Source organism: Branchiostoma belcheri, unplaced genomic scaffold, assembly GCF_001625305.1.
Source record: "Branchiostoma belcheri isolate BF01 breed outbred unplaced genomic scaffold, Haploidv18h27 scaffold101, whole genome shotgun sequence".
Lineage (NCBI taxonomy): Eukaryota > Metazoa > Chordata > Leptocardii > Amphioxiformes > Branchiostomatidae > Branchiostoma > Branchiostoma belcheri.
In genome coordinates this window covers 733,029-750,711 of record NW_017802392.1, presented here as the reverse complement: position 1 = coordinate 750,711, position 17,683 = coordinate 733,029, and the positions used below count along the sequence as shown (strand labels likewise).

Below are 17,683 nucleotides of genomic sequence, written 5' to 3'. Positions count from 1 at the left end.
TGGGGGTGTGCACATTATTTTTAAAAGCTACTCCGCCGCTCGACCAATCAGGCTCGCTGGTCATTACGTAAACTGAGAGCTTCACTTTCATAATTTTTGGGAAGGGAAAAGACACTGGAAAAGAGAGTTTTACTGAGCGTTTGATGTCAGTTGTTTGCAAAACGTTTTGGGTAAAAACCTGCCAAATGCAAAGAATAATAATTTTCTGAAAACACAAGCCGTTTCCATTGTTTATCACACTTCGTATCGGCAAAATGTTGTCAAGTTGCAACACACAAGCAGAGATATGCAGCCACACAAATCACCAAAAACGCCAGAAATAATCTGACAACTTCCTATATAAAAACATTCGACTGCCAAAAGAAACGAAGCTGTCTGCTTTGAGCCACAAGTTAGATCTTGGTTTAGTTATGAGCGGCCTGGCGGACCGGGTCACTGCATGCATAAAGAGCCGCGCTTGGTAGTTCATACTCGGCCGTCATTATGCGGCGTTAGCCTTTGTGTTCTTTCATGATTTTCACAGACAACTCATTAAGTAATTTTCTACCGAATAAAAACGCGTCTCTACCTGTGCACTGTCTTATTATTCTGAGTTTGTATCGACTGCAACACGTTTGCAACTACTAAACGTTAACGTTACGTTCTAGTGAACAGACATGATAAGAACTACTAGTAATTTTTATAAAATCTACGTTTTTATTAAAAAAATACGATACTTACAAACTTCAGCAGAATTTTTACATAATCTTACGGTAACTGCTAACATTAATCTTTTACGATTTACAGCATACAGCAAATAGTAGCCGCTTACAAAAAAAATCAGTTCCAACAGATTTACAGAGATAGTCCGTACTTTTCAGATAGAACATAGAACGTCGTGCGTGAAAATTATTTCCACAAGTCTAGGACAACGTGCAACGTAAATTCACATAATCAACAAAATTATACTCGCTCATACCCGCAACTGTTGCTGGAATTTTGTCTGTTCCAGGCGCGCTTAATTAGGTACAGGCACGGTAAGATGGTGGGGCTGTCTTTGTTACTAGACACGACCATGATAGTCCGATCTTTATGTGTATGCAATGATTGTGTGTGTGTAATTAATTAGAGGCCCTGAAAATGAACAATTTTCCACCGATAAAAGTTTTCTTCACGTTTTACTTATGATATGCACTACATTTTACCGGGAAAGCAGCCCAGTGCCTCCTTAGCAACGGCCCTAGCAACGGTTTCCCCACAGAAGGCCTGTGGGAATAGAACTTTTAGATACTCATATCTCCAGATTGGATAGATGGATTTTTACGATTTAAAGCTTAAAATGTAGGGAACAGTGTAACAAATCAGATAAATTCATGAACCAGGCTCGAAAATGCAATCTGTATATTTGACAGGTTTCGAAAAGTAAACATTCCATTTTTTTACCAATTTTTACCGAAAAATCGAATTTCAAAACCTCATAACTTCTCTGAGAAATTACATATTGGAACAAAATTGACATTTTTGTAATCCTTGGTTTCTGATTTATTAGTCCACTAAGGCCCACTCTAGACGAAGCATTTCGCGACAGCGGCGATATTTCCCGCTGTCGGGACGCCGCTGTCGCGACGTCTTTATACACACAAATCTCTTTGCATCGAACATCGAACATCCGAATGTTCTAACGCGTGAAATCCAAAATGGCGGGGGAGCCGCCAATGTTTTTCCTCGCCGTGTGTCAGATGTTTTTCTTTATGTTAGTCACTCGCGTCTTGTCCAATATGAGGCGACGAGCAAGGGGTGCACACAGGAGACGGTTGAGATACCGGGAGATGTTGCTGACACGTCGCGCCCTGCTTACCTCCCCGCTGCCATTGCTTTGGCAAAAGGTGGTGATCCTGTCCACCGGAGGATCTGGCGATACGTTAAGAAACCCGCGACCTTTTGGCAAAAATTTGTTCAAGGCACACTGTGCGATACAGAGTTTTACAGGCGCTTCAGGATGTCGAGGGGAACATTTTAGATGCTCTGTGACAAACTGAACCCTGACCTCCCGCTGTCGCGAGTTCTCTATACGCACTTTTAAGTTGTCGGGGACTCCCGCTGAGTTGTCGGCCGACAACTTTGAAGCTGTCGTCAGAAAATTTCATGACAGCGGGACTACGCTGTCGGGAATCCTCTCTAGACGGCGTTCCTGCTGTCGGCGTGCCGCTGTCGGCAGTTACCGCTGTCGCGAAATGCTTCGTCTAGAGTGGGCCAAAGCGGCAAAAGAAGCCCTTCTGCCTGAGTGCTTCGCAACAGATAAAAAACAACACTTTTCTATAGATACAATCAGTTTTCTGGACAGTACATGTCCGCTATCATTTTTTGTGGGTATGTAACACGTAGCGAAGCTACTGTCGTATCCTTGGGTGACCTTGAATACTGTAATGATTCTTTACGCCTGTATGAATAACACAAAGCACACTTTCTGGCGATATGACATGTCTGCAAAACTCGTTCAAACCTGGAAACATGGAGAGTCAAGCATACTCCATTTACGGCTCAAAATGACTGTCACGGTTGTCCCGAAAATCGTGTTTTAGGGATTTTTGAAAAATGGCCTCAATTTTGAATTATGGGTAATTTAGTGAGAAAAATGTTAAAAATGCAACTTTTTCACCAATATGTCGACAAAAACTAGACTTAAAATCAGAAATTAAAAAATCCCTAAAACACGATTTTTTATCTTATCCCTAGTTAGCGAAAAATATAAAAATCGAGGATCTGGTGCAATATACGTAGCCAGGTTTGAAGGATGTTTGCCTAAAAACGTGTCATGACTTGTGCTCGGAAACCCGAAAATAATCGTCTTTCTGAGCGAAATTTTAAAAAATCAGTGATTTAACATAAAAAGCTAACATTTACAGGATGTTAAGACGATATTTTCATTTTAATTTGCCGAAATTTACCACTAAATATTATTTCTTTATTTTCAAATATTTTACGGGTAGTCCAAAACAGGCCAAAATAGCGTCTTGTAACCCGATACTTTTTAGAACGCGCCTAGCAATGGGAAAGAATGCTGTAGTGACAGACCACCGTGGATATAAAAATACCATACCTTTTTAAGAAAATGTTTCATAGGTTGTCATGCTGTTATGTGTTCTACACTACCAAAATTCTATTTCTTATTTTTCTTTTTTTTTCTAAAGTTGAGAAATATCCTCTTGCCAGGGGGATTTTCAAGAAAATTCAAGAAACATTCTTTAAAGATTTTGTACAAGGAAAAACAAGAAAAGCATTTTTGGTAGTGACTGTAGGCATTTATATTTCATCAAATCAATATTGAATTCCGTAGGGATATCCTTTCCGTATGCATTTAAAGATAAAATATCACAAGTTGCCAGGACCTACCCTGTGGGCGAGTTCCTCTCAGAGTGGACCGAGCGCCGACTGAGCCCCACAGAACCTTCAGGCGATCTGGCCTTCAGCGTAAAAAAACAAATTACATATCTGTCATAATTGTATTACACAAACACAAGGGCGGTAATTCCCATAGCTCCTTTAATGTCTTGTAGTAACAATACGTTAATTACGACTCTGTTTACTAGAAAATAATTTACTCACAGTGGGGGCAGCATATTTGCGTTAACTACATTTAACGCCAAGCAACCTTTTGTTCAAGTCCATGAACACATCCTAAATTCAATTATGACATTTGTAGTAATGGATGAGTTTCAGCCTCTACTCAAGACATCCTGGATTTGGACCTGGGTGTTGTGCCTTTGCCTCAACATTTATACAAATTGGCCTCAACAAATTTTCTTCCACATTTACACAAATTTCCCACTTAAAAAAACTGAACAGTATTTACTGTAGGACTGAGAGATATCGCTCAAGTGCAATACTACACATGGTACTGTCCTAAACTTGTAATGACGTCTGACCTGATTATTCTAACCGTTTTAATTTAGTGGTTGTTAATGTTTTTTTTTAAATATACCCTGTCCATGAAATGTTTATAGATATGTTTGATATAGAGATATGCCGTTTTCTATTGTTAGTAAACTCTTGTGTAAACAGCTCCCATGCAATTCAGCCTCTGGCTGCCAGGAGGGATTTGTTGTATAGAGAGTGTAATGTATTTTAACAATTGTATTGACTTAAACATTATTATTAATATTATATTCTGGTGCACCGTTTTTAAACGTGCTTCACTTATTGGGTCGTAAGAAATAGTCCGAACTTTCCATAAGTCACGCTTGTAGGGGGCATGATGTGTTCGACCGTTAGGCCACAGCAAGTAAATTTTATGGATGACATCCTCCACAGATTCCAAATCTAATGCGAGCGGGCGAAAATAAAACAAGGCGGGCTGAAAAAAAACAAGGTTGTTACATTTTGAAATTTTGACTTAATCATTGTACAAATGGTTTTAATTCAATGGGAACATCGCATATACACAGCCAACATCACATATCGCTGCATCAAAGTAAGAAACAAAACATAAAATCAGAGCCCCGTCTTGTCTCCTCTCTTTATATTTATCTGCCATCCACCTTCCGGCTATGCAACAGACATCTTGGCCTATTTTCGGCATGGTGACCACTGTCAGAAGGCAACAAAAGTTCTTGTTTTTTTTTCCAAAATCAGGCGAAAATTAATGCGCGGGCTGATGTCATTCATAAAAATTACTTGCTGTGGCCTTAGGGAGAATAGATACGGTTAAGGCCTATTCAGGTAAGATAATGAATTGAATTTGTTATGCGATGACTCAGTACAAAAAATTACCACGACTTCTTGGCACCTGAGGTAACTCGTGTTAAACAGAGAGACATCAGATACCATCGTTTTCTTCTCTCCTGGCGAGTTTTCATTAGCTATCGTTAACCTTCGCCCTGCTGACGTAGCCTTTAGGCACCTAATTTGCATTAGTTACAGGCTTATGTTACAGGGAGAAGGTTAAGAATTTCTTATTTATTTTGATAAGGACAGCCAACTACCTGACCCAATCTTCGAGTTCAGGGTCGTCTCTTATACATGGCTGGGAACTTATCACGGGCTGCAAGTTTTAATCACTAGTCCTAATTATCTGCTTACAACTTGTCCACCAAAAAGTCTTAAAGGTGATTTAAGGGAATATTTGGACAGGGTTAACTATCTTCTTTGACAATCAACTGATACAGTCAAACTATGTAAGAGAAGGCAAGAAAAGATAACAACCGTTAACGGGAGCGGCCGCCGTGATACTCAAGGCTCCAGACGGCTGTTTCCCTATCCCTTACTCCAGAGGACCGATGGCTGCGCATGATACGAGTACATACATGTAGGATACTACTTTGTAATATTGTTCATGAAAGTTCATTTGCATTGGTAGTAATCATAGTAAAAAGTTTAACTTTATTCCAACACACAGTTTACAGAGAGATCAAATTTTCAGCGACCACTGTCGTCTTTATCAGGATAATTAATGACCAATCACTTCACAACGTGATCTCGCGAGAGTTGCGGTTTACAAACACGTTACCTTATACACACGACAGTGGTCGCTGAAAGTATTATCTCTCTGTTAACTGTGTTGGAATAAAGTTCAACTTTTTGCTATATATACTTTGTAAGATATTGCAAGATGAGCCTGACGCCTTGGATTTAAATTAGCCAGGATTTACATGTATATCTACGGCATGGGCATATATTACGGACGGAATTGTCAATGGTTTGAGAATGGCAGCTAAACAATGTAGGCTCGCCGTTGTGACTCCTGTCCTTTCTAAATGAAATACTCAGTACTCGTGCAGTACTCATTCTTGCCTTGTGATGTGTCCCAGCCCGGGATCATGGGTTAGAAAATAGTAGCGGATATTTTATTTTCACAGATTGGAGACACACATTGTAAACAAACGGATCGTAGAGGTAACACGATAGTAGTAGGCATTCGTCGGTCTTAAAAGACCATGAAGTACTTCATTCTACACCCTATACTTATTCTTAGTTTTGTGTAAACATGATAAAATGACAGTAAATAGAATAGTGAATAGTAGCAAGACAGCACTTATGACCCTCGCTCTGCTGGAGGGTTGATCGACGTTAAATCAGACAGACACCGTACCAGCCCCACATGGCAAAGTCGGCAGGGGGCGCAGCACAGTTTGGCCTTATGGCTATCTTTGCGGACGATGTGTTTTAGAATTCCTTCCATTTTGGATTGTATTACATTCCTGTCAGACTTGAACCGTCTTGTAGCTATGAGTGAAGCCTGGCAGATGACATTTCACCCATTTTTAAATGTACAGCGATCTGTATTAGGCCACACCAAGTAAATTTTATGGATGACGTCCTTTGGAGACCCTAAATCTAATGCGAGAGGGCGAAAAAAAAAACAAGAAGGGCCCTAAAAAACAAGATGCCTAGATTAGAAATATACTAAGAGACGACAAATGTTAGGACACAAATTGAATGAGGTGACACAGATTAACAAGCAAGAAAAATTCGAAGTCTTTTATTCATCATCAAAACAGCAATAAATCAGGTGGAATAACAGTTGTCGTCCTGTCCTGTTTTCGCGTTACGGGTTTCACGTCAATCTGACGATTTGCGGCACTGTCGTGACTCTTTGATCATAGTTACAGAAAGCAGAATTTCTTGTTTTTTTTTTCTTCTAGGAACAGGCCAAAATCAATGCGCGCGCGGACGTCATCCATAAGATTTACTTGGTGTGGCCTTACACGTAAAACATCCACAGTTCAATACTCTTATAGCATTGCAGATTCTGTACTAAACTGACCAATTGATCCATGGTGACCTAGGTGTTCATGTTGAACACAGCAGCCTTTTCTTCAATGTATATGTACTTTTAAAGGCATCTAGATGTAAGTCAACACTTGTAATGATAAGAGATTCCTAGGATTTAAAGACCAAATGACACCAAAATGTTTGTAAAATAAATAAGATATACAAAGGTATACATGCAATATAGTCACTTGAAGACTGTCCAGCAAGCTTCCCAATCGCATACCTCAGGCTTCTCTATTTGCATCTCTAGGTTTTATTTTTGCCTTTCTGTGTTTTTTCCTGAGCTGACATGACACAGTCACTGTGTCCGTACTGTAATGTTTTTTTTACAAATATCCTCATTAGATATTACAAATTGATCCATGATGGCCTAGGTGTTAATGTTGAATACAGCACTCTTTTCTGCAATATATATGTACTCTAAAAGGCGTCTATATGTCAGTCAACACTTGTAATGATAAGAGATCTGTAGGATTTTAAGACCAAATGATACCAAATAGGTCTATAAAATGAATAAGATATACTTAAGTATACATGCAATATTACTTGAAGACTGTCCAGCAAGCTTCCCAATCACCCACCTCAGGCATCTCTATTTGCATCTCTATGTTTTTTTACCTCCATGAGAAATGGAGGTATTGTTATTGGCGTGTCTATCTGTATGTATGTCTGTGTGTGTGTGTGTGTGTCTGTCTGTGTGTGTGTCTGTGTGTGTTTCCGCAACTTTGTAGTCAGCATAACTTCAGAACGCCTTTATGGATTGTGATGATATTTTGTATACTGGTAAGTCTTGGAAAGACAAAGGTCAAGGTCAAGTATGGGCCTCCTGGTGGACGACCTTGGTACTGCAGCAGAACTTCCGGTTTTTTGTATCTTTTGTCCTGAACAACCTAATAGTATGGTCTTGACTTTTTGGTGACAGATAGCTGATCCTGTTAGGAATAAGTGGCGTAAGTTTGGTCTCCCTAGCAGCTTGTTCTGGAACTGCAGGTTAGTTTCTGGTAAAAACTTTCAAAGCCAATAAGTCCAGATTGGAACAACGTGTTTTCATCATGTTTGGTGTGTAGGTACCTGAGAGACAGTTGTACATGATTAAATGTAAATTATGCAAATGGAGACTTTATTTGCATAATTAATGAGGAAATTCTATAATTACAGTGTTTTACATTATACTACTTTCATACATGTAATGTAAGTAAGCTATGGCAGGCGGAGCATCTACAGATACTAATTATGCAAATTATCACCTAATTTGCATAATTAATGCGAAAATTCTATGATTTCTTAATGGTGAATGATGGGAATGTCATACTTGGGACATCTGTAAGTTAACCAAAAGTTAACATACATCACGATGTATATATTATGTTAATGCAGAGGTCATTTGCATAATTAAAGAAGAAATTTACATTTGCATATCAAGCCCATATTTCATAGAGGTATGAAATCTCGGAATTCTTGTTTTATTTGTGTTCTTTCCTGAACGGGCATCACACAGTGATGTTTTTGTTAAAGATATCCTCATTAAATTTACAAATTGAGTCCTCATTTACATAAATAACATATTATCGTGTAAACCTCTGTCTAAGCTATCTACATGCCAAAAATCATGATTTTCTTGATTTATCCGCTGTTAAAGATTTCGCTTGAAATTCCCTTACAGTTCCAGAACAAGCTTTTAGGGGATCAAACCCATATCACTTGGAAAACTATCTGTCACCAAAAAGTCAAGAACGTAGCATATTCAGGACAAAAGATACAACAAACGGAGGTGTTTTTTTAACGGTGTCCCTCATCAATGCAAGGCCAAATATTTTTGGCCACTTCTAGGCATAGAGCTAGTTTTACTTAAGTGAGTATAATGTAGTTATGACAGGAGATGGCGGTGGACCTTTGTTTTGAAGTTTTGTGGATTGTAGTCGGACAAAAAGCAACTGTTTGGAAGAGAGTTCCATAATTTTGCAGTCCGGTGAAAGAAGCTATTGTTGTAAAATGACTTGGAGACAGGTATGTTGAAGGTGTTGTAATGAGAACTGGAAGAGAACCTAGTGGAACGCTGAAAGGTTCTGAGCGGCGGAATAAGAAGTGCAAGTTCTCCTGAACATCGACCGTGAAAGTATCTGTAATGCAGTTCTGCTACAGTACCAAGGTCAGACACTAGGAGCCCCAGATGTGAACCTTGACGTCCTTTGTCTTACTAGGAAGTACCAACATACCAAATATTATCAAAACCCGTAAAGGCGTTCTGAAGTTATGCTGACCACAAGTATGCGGAAACACACACATACAGACAGACACACAGGCCAAAAACAATACCTACATTTCCATCTTTGTGGAGGTAATCACTCCACCAGCAGAGTAATTTCCAAACGCTTCGCATATTACTTACGCAATGATTTTTTGAGCAAGTCGAATAATTTTAGACAAGCTAGGACGTCTCGGTCCAGTCAACTGTTTTCAAGCTGATGTAAAAAAAAATATCATGACGAGCTGTAGCAATAACTATAACGAATGGAGGAAAACGGAGAGTAAAACGTGTAGTTTCTATTATATTAGACTGGTGTAAACAATTTGCTCAACATTTTTCCAAGGACGTTTGGCAAGCGTGTTTACGACGATTATGTAAATATTTATACTTCTAAGTATGCCATCAATAAATGCAAACAACAAAATGTTTGTGTGAAGAAATAGTCACGTTTTGTAATGTTAAGTTAATTTCTTTTCAAAGCATATCTCGGTATCAAATGAAGTTTTCAGGGCCTTCTATGATTTTTCTCGACTGTTCAAAGTGTCACGGGTTGTTCTCTGTTCGCAAGGCTTGCTTGGATTGCCTGTCGCCTGGCAAGGTGTTATAACGTGTTTTTGCTGTACAGACACCTGACAAGTGGCATCATGTCGGGAGGACAGCAGCATTCCCGGACTGATACTGGAGGTAGCGTTTGTTTTGCCTGATTTTCTATTCTATTCTATTCTATTCTATTCTATTCTATTCTATTCTATTCTATTCTATTCGAGAACGATGGAAAGATGCTAATGATATTATACTATTTTTAAAGACCAGGCTTGTACTATATAAGCACCGAATAAATTCGGCTAACGTAAACTACCAGGCTTCATTCTACCCCTGACTACCGTGGTGGTAACATGGGCAAAGGGCTGGCGGTGACCGAGACTCTTCAAGACACTTTGGGTTTGAAACATATTGATAACAGATAAGGAATTCATGTACACCTGTACATACAAAAGTTAGCTTCATCTAACCCAGACATCTAAAGTACTGCAATGACAACACTGTCTTGCCGAGGTTTGCCTGGTAGTGTGATAGAGATTGGCAGCAGTGACTTGTACAGTTCCTGAGTCTACATGCATACTGTTTTCTCATACTACCAACTTGACACCACAATTACAAGCCATATTTATAGACACAGTGACTGGTACTGTCAAAGCTAATTCAGTTGTGAGGTTGACATTTTACATGTAGACATCTACAATTAGACACTTTGATAAAGACTACAAGGTTGGTTTTACAGAAACTGAATGTTGCAGGTAATATTGTCTTAATAATTTGACTAAGTTTCAACTATCCTGATCATTTGCACGGTTTCGTATTGTTACTTTAAAAACAGTGTAGAAATATATTCGAAGAAGTGACCGTTATGGTGCTAATCTGTCCATGCTGTTTGTTTCTGGGGCAGTCTGATATGTTTATGTGTTTATGTATTTATTGGGGGTCAATTTAGTATTCAAGCTGCTGGAGAAGCCGCAGTAGGGAGTACTTCTTTAGTACGTTGTTCTTGGCACCAAAGCCTCCAGTTTAAATGTTTTGTAGAATTGGTTTAAGAAGAAAGGCACTCGTTAAGGGGTTATAACTCAAGACTAGTGTAACTTTCAATTACTACGCAGATTTCTTAAGCCATAAGTAAGCCGTCCGGCAGTTTTATATAATATAGTTTTAACTGTTTGTTTTTATTGATTAGATTAGAAGGCTAAAAAAAGCCTGCTGTGTTTATTTCTCTTCTAATGACGGACAAAATGCCTACGGATTTCACAAAAGCTGTCAAATAAAGAAAACAAGTAGCACAGAACAAAGAACAAAAGAAGAGTACGCTATGTCAATTTTCTATACATTTTCTGGAGACTGGCTGAGCCTTTTTGATTATTTTATGAAAAAAATTGAATGCCATAGGAATCATAAAAAGAGAAGACATCTATTAAATGTTGACAGATCTGGTTACTACAAAATACTCCAATATGTCATATTTAGCTGACATGTATTGTTTAAACATTCGCAGCTCGATTGATACATGAATTTCTAGATTCTAAAGTTTGATAGAGGAATTACTAGGTTCCAAACGGAGATGATTTTAATGATGATATAAATACCACACAGGCACCACGCCCATGCAGCAGCCCCAGACTGATTGGAGGTCACTTGCGGACGCAGGTGCGAATGTACCCAACCCTCTGTACGTCACTAGAGCAGGTGAACAATTTTATCTAACAGATCGATTTTATACCTTTCTTAAAACCCTTGTCCTGCGGGATTCTTTATTGACACAACAAAAAAGTACAGAGACTTTTGCATGGTCTTAACTAAAGATCTAACAAAGCTAACTAAATATCTAACAAAGCTAAATACATGTGTGGATAACGTCATCTTACGTACAGAGTATATGTATGATGTAACAATTAAGGTTAACTATTCTCTAACATGTGTTCTCTAAGATCGAAACATTCTTTAATGTATTTTCCTATTTGAATACTGTATTGGTTAGCTCCCCTGAGAATGTAGTTGCATTTATCTATAGGATCTAACGTATTTAAATCAATTGAACAAGCGGAAAGAAAGGTGAACAGCAATAGGCGCTTATCATTGTATAGTGTACAATCCATTATAAAATGGTGCTCATTTTCAATCATGTTTGGACAAAATGGACAGAACCTTTGGTCATTTGGTATTTTCTTGCATCGACCTATTTCTATGTTTAATTTATGACAACTAATTCTTAATTTTGTGATCGCTTTTTGGATATCTAGATTGTGTACACTTGAGAGGTATTGTTTTTGTCCATAGTTTTCCTTTAATGCGGTTTAAACAGAAAGTTTTGAGTTGTTACTAATAGAATTATACCATTTTTGTATATATATATATCTTGAAGGCGGGATCGTAATTGATTGGTTATGGGTTGCACATACAGTATCATTTATATAGTGCCCTGTGTATGTACGATTCGGGGGTGTTTCTCTTGCAGCGCATCACACCGCAGCGAAACGCAACGAATGCGGAAGTAACTACGCCGCCGAAGGGCAAAAAAAGTCAAAGGGTCTGTGATTAAGACTTCAAATTAATTGAAAATATCGTGTGAAAAGTTCAGCAGGACAAGGGTTTAATGAAAAGAAAAAAGTGAAACATTTACTTTTGTTTTGTTGCTCACTGATTTTACTTTACATGTACACAGTACATCATGAATATTGTTTCGCATTCATATGTAATAGATGGTAACGCATCTAATGCAATTTCGAGAAGGCAAAACAAAAACCATTCTGTGTAAGGACATCTTCCCGGTAGTAACATTTACAACTTTTCTCTCCATACTTTAGTCATCATGTAAAACTTGCAGCATGCCCCAAAACAGCGTGAGACGTCTGTTTACTATTTGTTTGGTACCGCTTTAAATAGCTAGTACTAACCTACGATACAAAAAGCGACCGTTTTACCTAAGCTACATGGCGTTTTGCATCACATATATCGGTATGCTATAGGATAGCATTAAAAGATTGACCTGAAAATTCACGTTAAAAATCCGGTTTTGCCACCCTCAAATTTCGTTGGATGCCTTTAAAAATTGGTAGAGGCATGCATAAAATGTTAAAACAGAGACTGCCAGAAGGTGAAGGATTTTGGCCTTTATTGATAACCTAAAAATGTTACGCGACTGCCTCGATTATATACATAACAAATCTAATGGTAAAATAACAAGTAGAAGTAGCCAAACGCGAGTAAATAAGACATTGTTGATAAATAATTAATAATGTTAAAACAGATACCAGCTACGATGCGGACGCCAAGAAGAAGAAATATCAAAGTGTCGGCAAGAAGCTGTTTCAAGCTATCAACATTGTAGTCTGCTTGGGAGTTTTAATCTTAATGCCTTATTTGACAGGTACATGTAATACCTCTTATTTAGATGCGATATACTTTTAAAGTAAAATATGGGTAAAACCTGGTTTTGTCATTTTTTTAGTATAAGAAATGAATTTGTGTTCCTTTTTACCAATTCTTAATGCCTTATTTGACAGGTACATGTAATACCTCTTATTTAGATGCGATATACTTTTAAAGTAAAATATGGGTAAAACCTGGTTTTTGTCATTTTTTTAGTATAAGAAATAAATCTGTGTTCCTTTTTACAAATCTATCCAGATAATATTACCAAATTGTCTAGAGATATTATCAAATTTATCTACAAAATTGAAAAACGTAGGTAGTGTCGTTTTTTTTATTTAAAACAGTCATATTCAGCAGTTGTCCTTGGAAAATTGTTAAGCTGTGGGGTGATAATGCCATACTTAACAGGAGGGCTCGACGTATTTCTATAGAAATTTATGGTTATGTGGAAACTGTTTTGGTCTGGCAGTACGTTTGTTATTTGCTAGTATCCTAGCAAATGCCAGGTATTTAATTGCTTTTTGTTTACAGTTAAAGTCTGCAGTCATTCTGAGAAGATTGCCAAGCTGAACAGGATGGAACAGAGATTGATTGAGCTGGAACGTAAGTGTTTTAAGAAAAATCCATTAAAAACAGATTAGGCGTGTTTCGAAAGCTGCATGTTTCAATGCCCAGGTCAACGCAATAAGGAACAAGAAAGGCCGACATTTGCTCTGGAGCAAATGCAAGTGGCTTCACCACATCCCCCGTGCCAAAAAAAATGACCTACCCCCTTTCCACACAAATTGATTGTTCCTAAATCAACCCTGGTCAAAATGTAAAGTGTTCCAACTGTCTATACCCCCATTCAGCAATAGAATCAGCTTCTGCTGTTGAACATGTAGATTGACAGGATCCATGCCACCGTGTATCTGCTTGAAGGCCAAGCAACTCGAAGATTACTCTTCTTGGAGATTGCAAATTTCATCAGGTCATTTGGTCCCCAAAGTTGAATCCGTTCAACGAAGTGGCAGGGGCAGAATGAGAAACACAAGGAAAAAGAATGTTTTTCATCAATATACATATGGTATGAAGTGATATATAACTAAAAGTACAGCAGTTGGATAGCTAGCGTCCTATACATTATTTGTAAAGATTCATATTTGCCTTGATTTTCAAGATTAAAAAAGGATTCCTGACGCAAACTGTTGATTTTCAAGATAAAAAAGGTTCACGCCCCACATTGCGGAAATTGTGACAAACCTACTAAAACAATTAAATACAGTTCACCTGTCAGGTGCCCAATCCAATTACAGCCAAGCATTTAATCAGCAAGAAGATTAGAACTGCCCAACGACCACGAAAGCTGCATGCCTATTGGCTGTTGCTCGGCATTCCTTTCTGATGACTCATTCTTTATTATACATTAACTATACGTAACTATTTGGCATTAAAAACAGTCAAACGTCCTAAATTATACAACTTTTAAGGGGTGCATACCAAAAGGTATAATGAATTGTGGTTGGTATATATATAAAGCATACCAATACCGAATTTCGGATGATTTGTGTGTAATACTAGGTGTAGGCATGTAGATAGCTTAAGTGACGCTTGACATAATTATGCGACAATTATGCAAATCTGCATAACATGATATGACTATTGAGGCTTGTGACATGTGTAATTGATTTGAGACAGGCAGATATTGATTATGTGAATGAAGACTTAACTTGCATAATGTTATAAGTTGTTATAAGAAAATGTTGTAAGTCTGTAATGGTAACTGTCTGGAATTTCATTGTTGAGGTATTTGAAACTTAAATGAAGGTGAACATCATTAAACATAACTTATTCAAATAAAGACCGCATTTGCATAATTTATGAGGAAATGATAGAATGGATTTCTTTGCTTTGCAGGCATCAAGTGCAGTTTTTAGGGCTTGGAAACCCAATTTTATAGAGCCAATATTCTAGTCGTTTATCTACATACCAAATTTAAACCCTACTATCCCAATGTATATTGACACTCAGGAAGCAAAAATTTCCACAATTCTGACGGAAACAGTTACTGATAGGGCCCTCGGCTGTTTTTTAGGGTACCACCCAGAAAATAAAGGACTCATCTTGGGGCTTGTTGCTGCAGTTTAAAAAGCCCAAAGTATATGAAATTCTGACTCAAATGTGCCAACGTGAAACAGTATGTGTCAAAATCAGAAAGCTAGCCTTATTCAGAATATTTCCAGTTTTGCTGCCCTAAGATTGCATTGGATGCCTTTAAGATAAGGCTGTCTTCTGGTGAAGAATATGATTTACTGATATAATCCATGCAAATGAATGTCATTTACATAATGAGGAGGGATAATCTTTACTCTGTCAGTCATACATATTAACATCATTTGGCGAAGGTGTAAGGAACTCTAGTTATTAAATGATCTTAGGGTATTAGAAGTAACACACTAAGGATTTTATTTAAATCCTTCAGGGTCTGCTGTAACAAGTGGTGGTCCAGATAAAAAGGAACCCATTGGGTCAGCTGGACCTCCAGGACCTCCTGGACCTCCGGGAGAAAGGGGGCCCATAGGGCCAGCTGGTAATTGTTCTGCTGGACCTCCTGGTGAGAAGGGGGCTTTAGGGTCACCAGGAGAAAATGGTACCGTGGGACCTCCTGGGCCTCCGGGAGAAAATGGTACCATGGGACCTCCTGGACCTCCGGGAGGAAATGGTACCATGGGACCTCCTGGACCTCCAGGAGAAAATGGTACCGTGGGACCTCCTGGACCTCCAGGAGAAAATGGTACCGTGGGACCTCCTGGACCTCCGGGAGAAAATGGTACCGTGGGACCTCCTGGACCCCCGGGAGAAAATGGTACCGTGGGACCTCCTGGACCTCCGGGAGGAAATGGTACCGTGGGACCTCCTGGACCTCCAGGAGAAAATGGTACCGTGGGACCTCCTGGACCTCCTGGAGAAAATGGTACCGTTGGACCTCCGGGAGAAAATGGTACCGTGGGACCTCCTGGACCTCCGGGAGAAAATGGTACCGTGGGACCTCCTGGACCCCCGGGAGAAAGTGGTACCGTGGGACCTCCTGGACCTCCGGGAGAAAATGGTACCCTGGGACCTCCTGGAGAAAAGGGACCCATAGGACCAGCTGGCCTTGGGACTGCTGGGCCTCCTGGTGAAAAGGGGGCTTTAGGGTCAGCTGGACCTCCAGGAGAAAAGGGTGGCTTGGGACCTCCTGGACTTCGGGGAGAAAAGGGGCCCATTGGGCCAGCTGGCCATGGGACTGCCGGACCTCCTGGTGAAAAAGGGGCTTTAGGGTCAGCTGGACCACCAGGAGAAAAGGGTACCTCGGGACCTCCAGGAGAAAGGGGGGCAATTGGGCCAGCTGGCCATGGTACTGTGGGACCTCCTGGACCTCCAGGAGAAAGGGGCTCCATAGGACCAGTTTGTCACGGGTCTGCCGGGCCTCCTGGTGAAAAGGGATCTTTAGGCATCAGCTGGTCAGCTGGCCCGCTAGGAGGAAGGGGGCCCAAATGGCCAGTTTGCTATGGGCCTGCCGGACCTCTCGGACCTCCTGGTGAAAAGGGAGCCATGGGGCCACCTGGACCATCGGGAAGAAACGGAGCCATGGGGCCTCGTGGACCAACGGGAAGAAACGGAGCCATAGGGCCACCTGGACCATCGGGAAGAAACGGAGCCATGGGGCCACCTGGACTATCGGGAAGAAACGGAGCCATAGGGCCTGCCGGACCATCGGGAAGAAACGGGGCCATAGGGCCACCTGGACCATCGGGAAGAAACGGAGCCATAGGGCCTCGTGGACCATCGGGAAGAAACGGAGCCATAGGGCCACCTGGACCATCGGGAAGAAACGGAGCCATAGGGCCTCCTGGACCGTCGGGAAGAAACGGAGCCATAGGGCCTCCTGGACCGTCGGGAGAAAAGGGAGCCAAAGGGCTTGCTGGAAATAGAGGGTTAAGAGGGCTTCCTGGATCTAAAGGGAGTAAGGGAAAGAAAGGGTCTAAAGGGAGTAGGGGGGTGAGGGGTCCTCCCGGGAGTGATGGAAGGCCAGGGGAGAAGGGTCCTCAAGGGCGTGATGGACGGAAAGGGGAGATGGGTCCTCCCAGGCCACCTAGCAAGTCAAGAAGGAGACACAGAAATAAATAAACCTGATGCTTTCAGGATGCTATTGTTTAGTAAGTTTTAACATATAATAAGAAGAATCAGCTTTTTTTTAAACATAGTAAAAAAATGATGGAGAACTATTTTGTCTCAAAAATTTTAGTAACTTGTTTTTTTTAGAGCATTCTCCCACGGCAGAGCTATACCGCGGCAAATACGCCTTGGGATTAGCTCTGCCCTATCAGCCCCAGATTCGTCCTCTGCAGGGCCTGGTTTATAAATATCCATGAGATTGCCTTATTTGGCGCAAACCAATCAGCACCCAGATTACCTAAATTCAACATGGCGGACATGTTAACATTTCTGGGTTCCTGTTTCGCTGGCTAAAATACAACACAGACCTTTCCCCCACCTATCCTTACACTTACACTGTTGTGAAGCAGTGACTGTACCGTGCGCTGCTAATGTTGAAGATACCGATTCAAACAATTCTTGCACGGCTGGCCCAAAAAATAGCCAACAGGATGTTTTCAGTGAACCCAAAGAGGCGATGTCAGCCGTAATGTGATTGGCTTACAGCTTCCCAGCGACCTTTGACCTTAGCTTTCCACTACCTAAAGCTTTGCCTCTGATTGGCTGAAGCTCGTCATCCTGTGAAAG

General features: G+C 40.2%; 2 protein-coding genes across 2 annotated transcripts in view; one reads left to right on the top strand and one right to left on the bottom strand.

Annotated features, from left to right (window-relative positions):
• The window catches only part of LOC109474031, a 14,726-nt gene extending 11,127 nt beyond the window's left edge, over nt 1–3,599 (bottom strand). Inside the window, exons 1-2 of the mRNA XM_019774246.1 lie at nt 3,586–3,599; nt 3,373–3,443 (exon numbers count right to left, since the gene is read on the bottom strand). Of these exons, the coding sequence (XP_019629805.1) occupies nt 3,373–3,443; nt 3,586–3,599 (85 nt within the window). The remainder of the gene's footprint in view (nt 1–3,372; nt 3,444–3,585) is intronic.
• A 6,043-nt stretch (nt 3,600–9,642) lies between these two features.
• LOC109474023 (collagen alpha-1(I) chain-like) lies at nt 9,643–17,068 on the top strand. Its single transcript, XM_019774233.1, has 4 exons — nt 9,643–9,682; nt 11,141–11,233; nt 13,451–13,522; nt 15,381–17,068. The coding sequence occupies exons 1-4, from the start codon at nt 9,643–9,645 to the stop codon at nt 17,066–17,068; spliced, it is 1,893 nt and encodes a 630-aa protein (XP_019629792.1).
• The last annotated feature ends 615 nt before the right edge of the window (nt 17,069–17,683 follow it).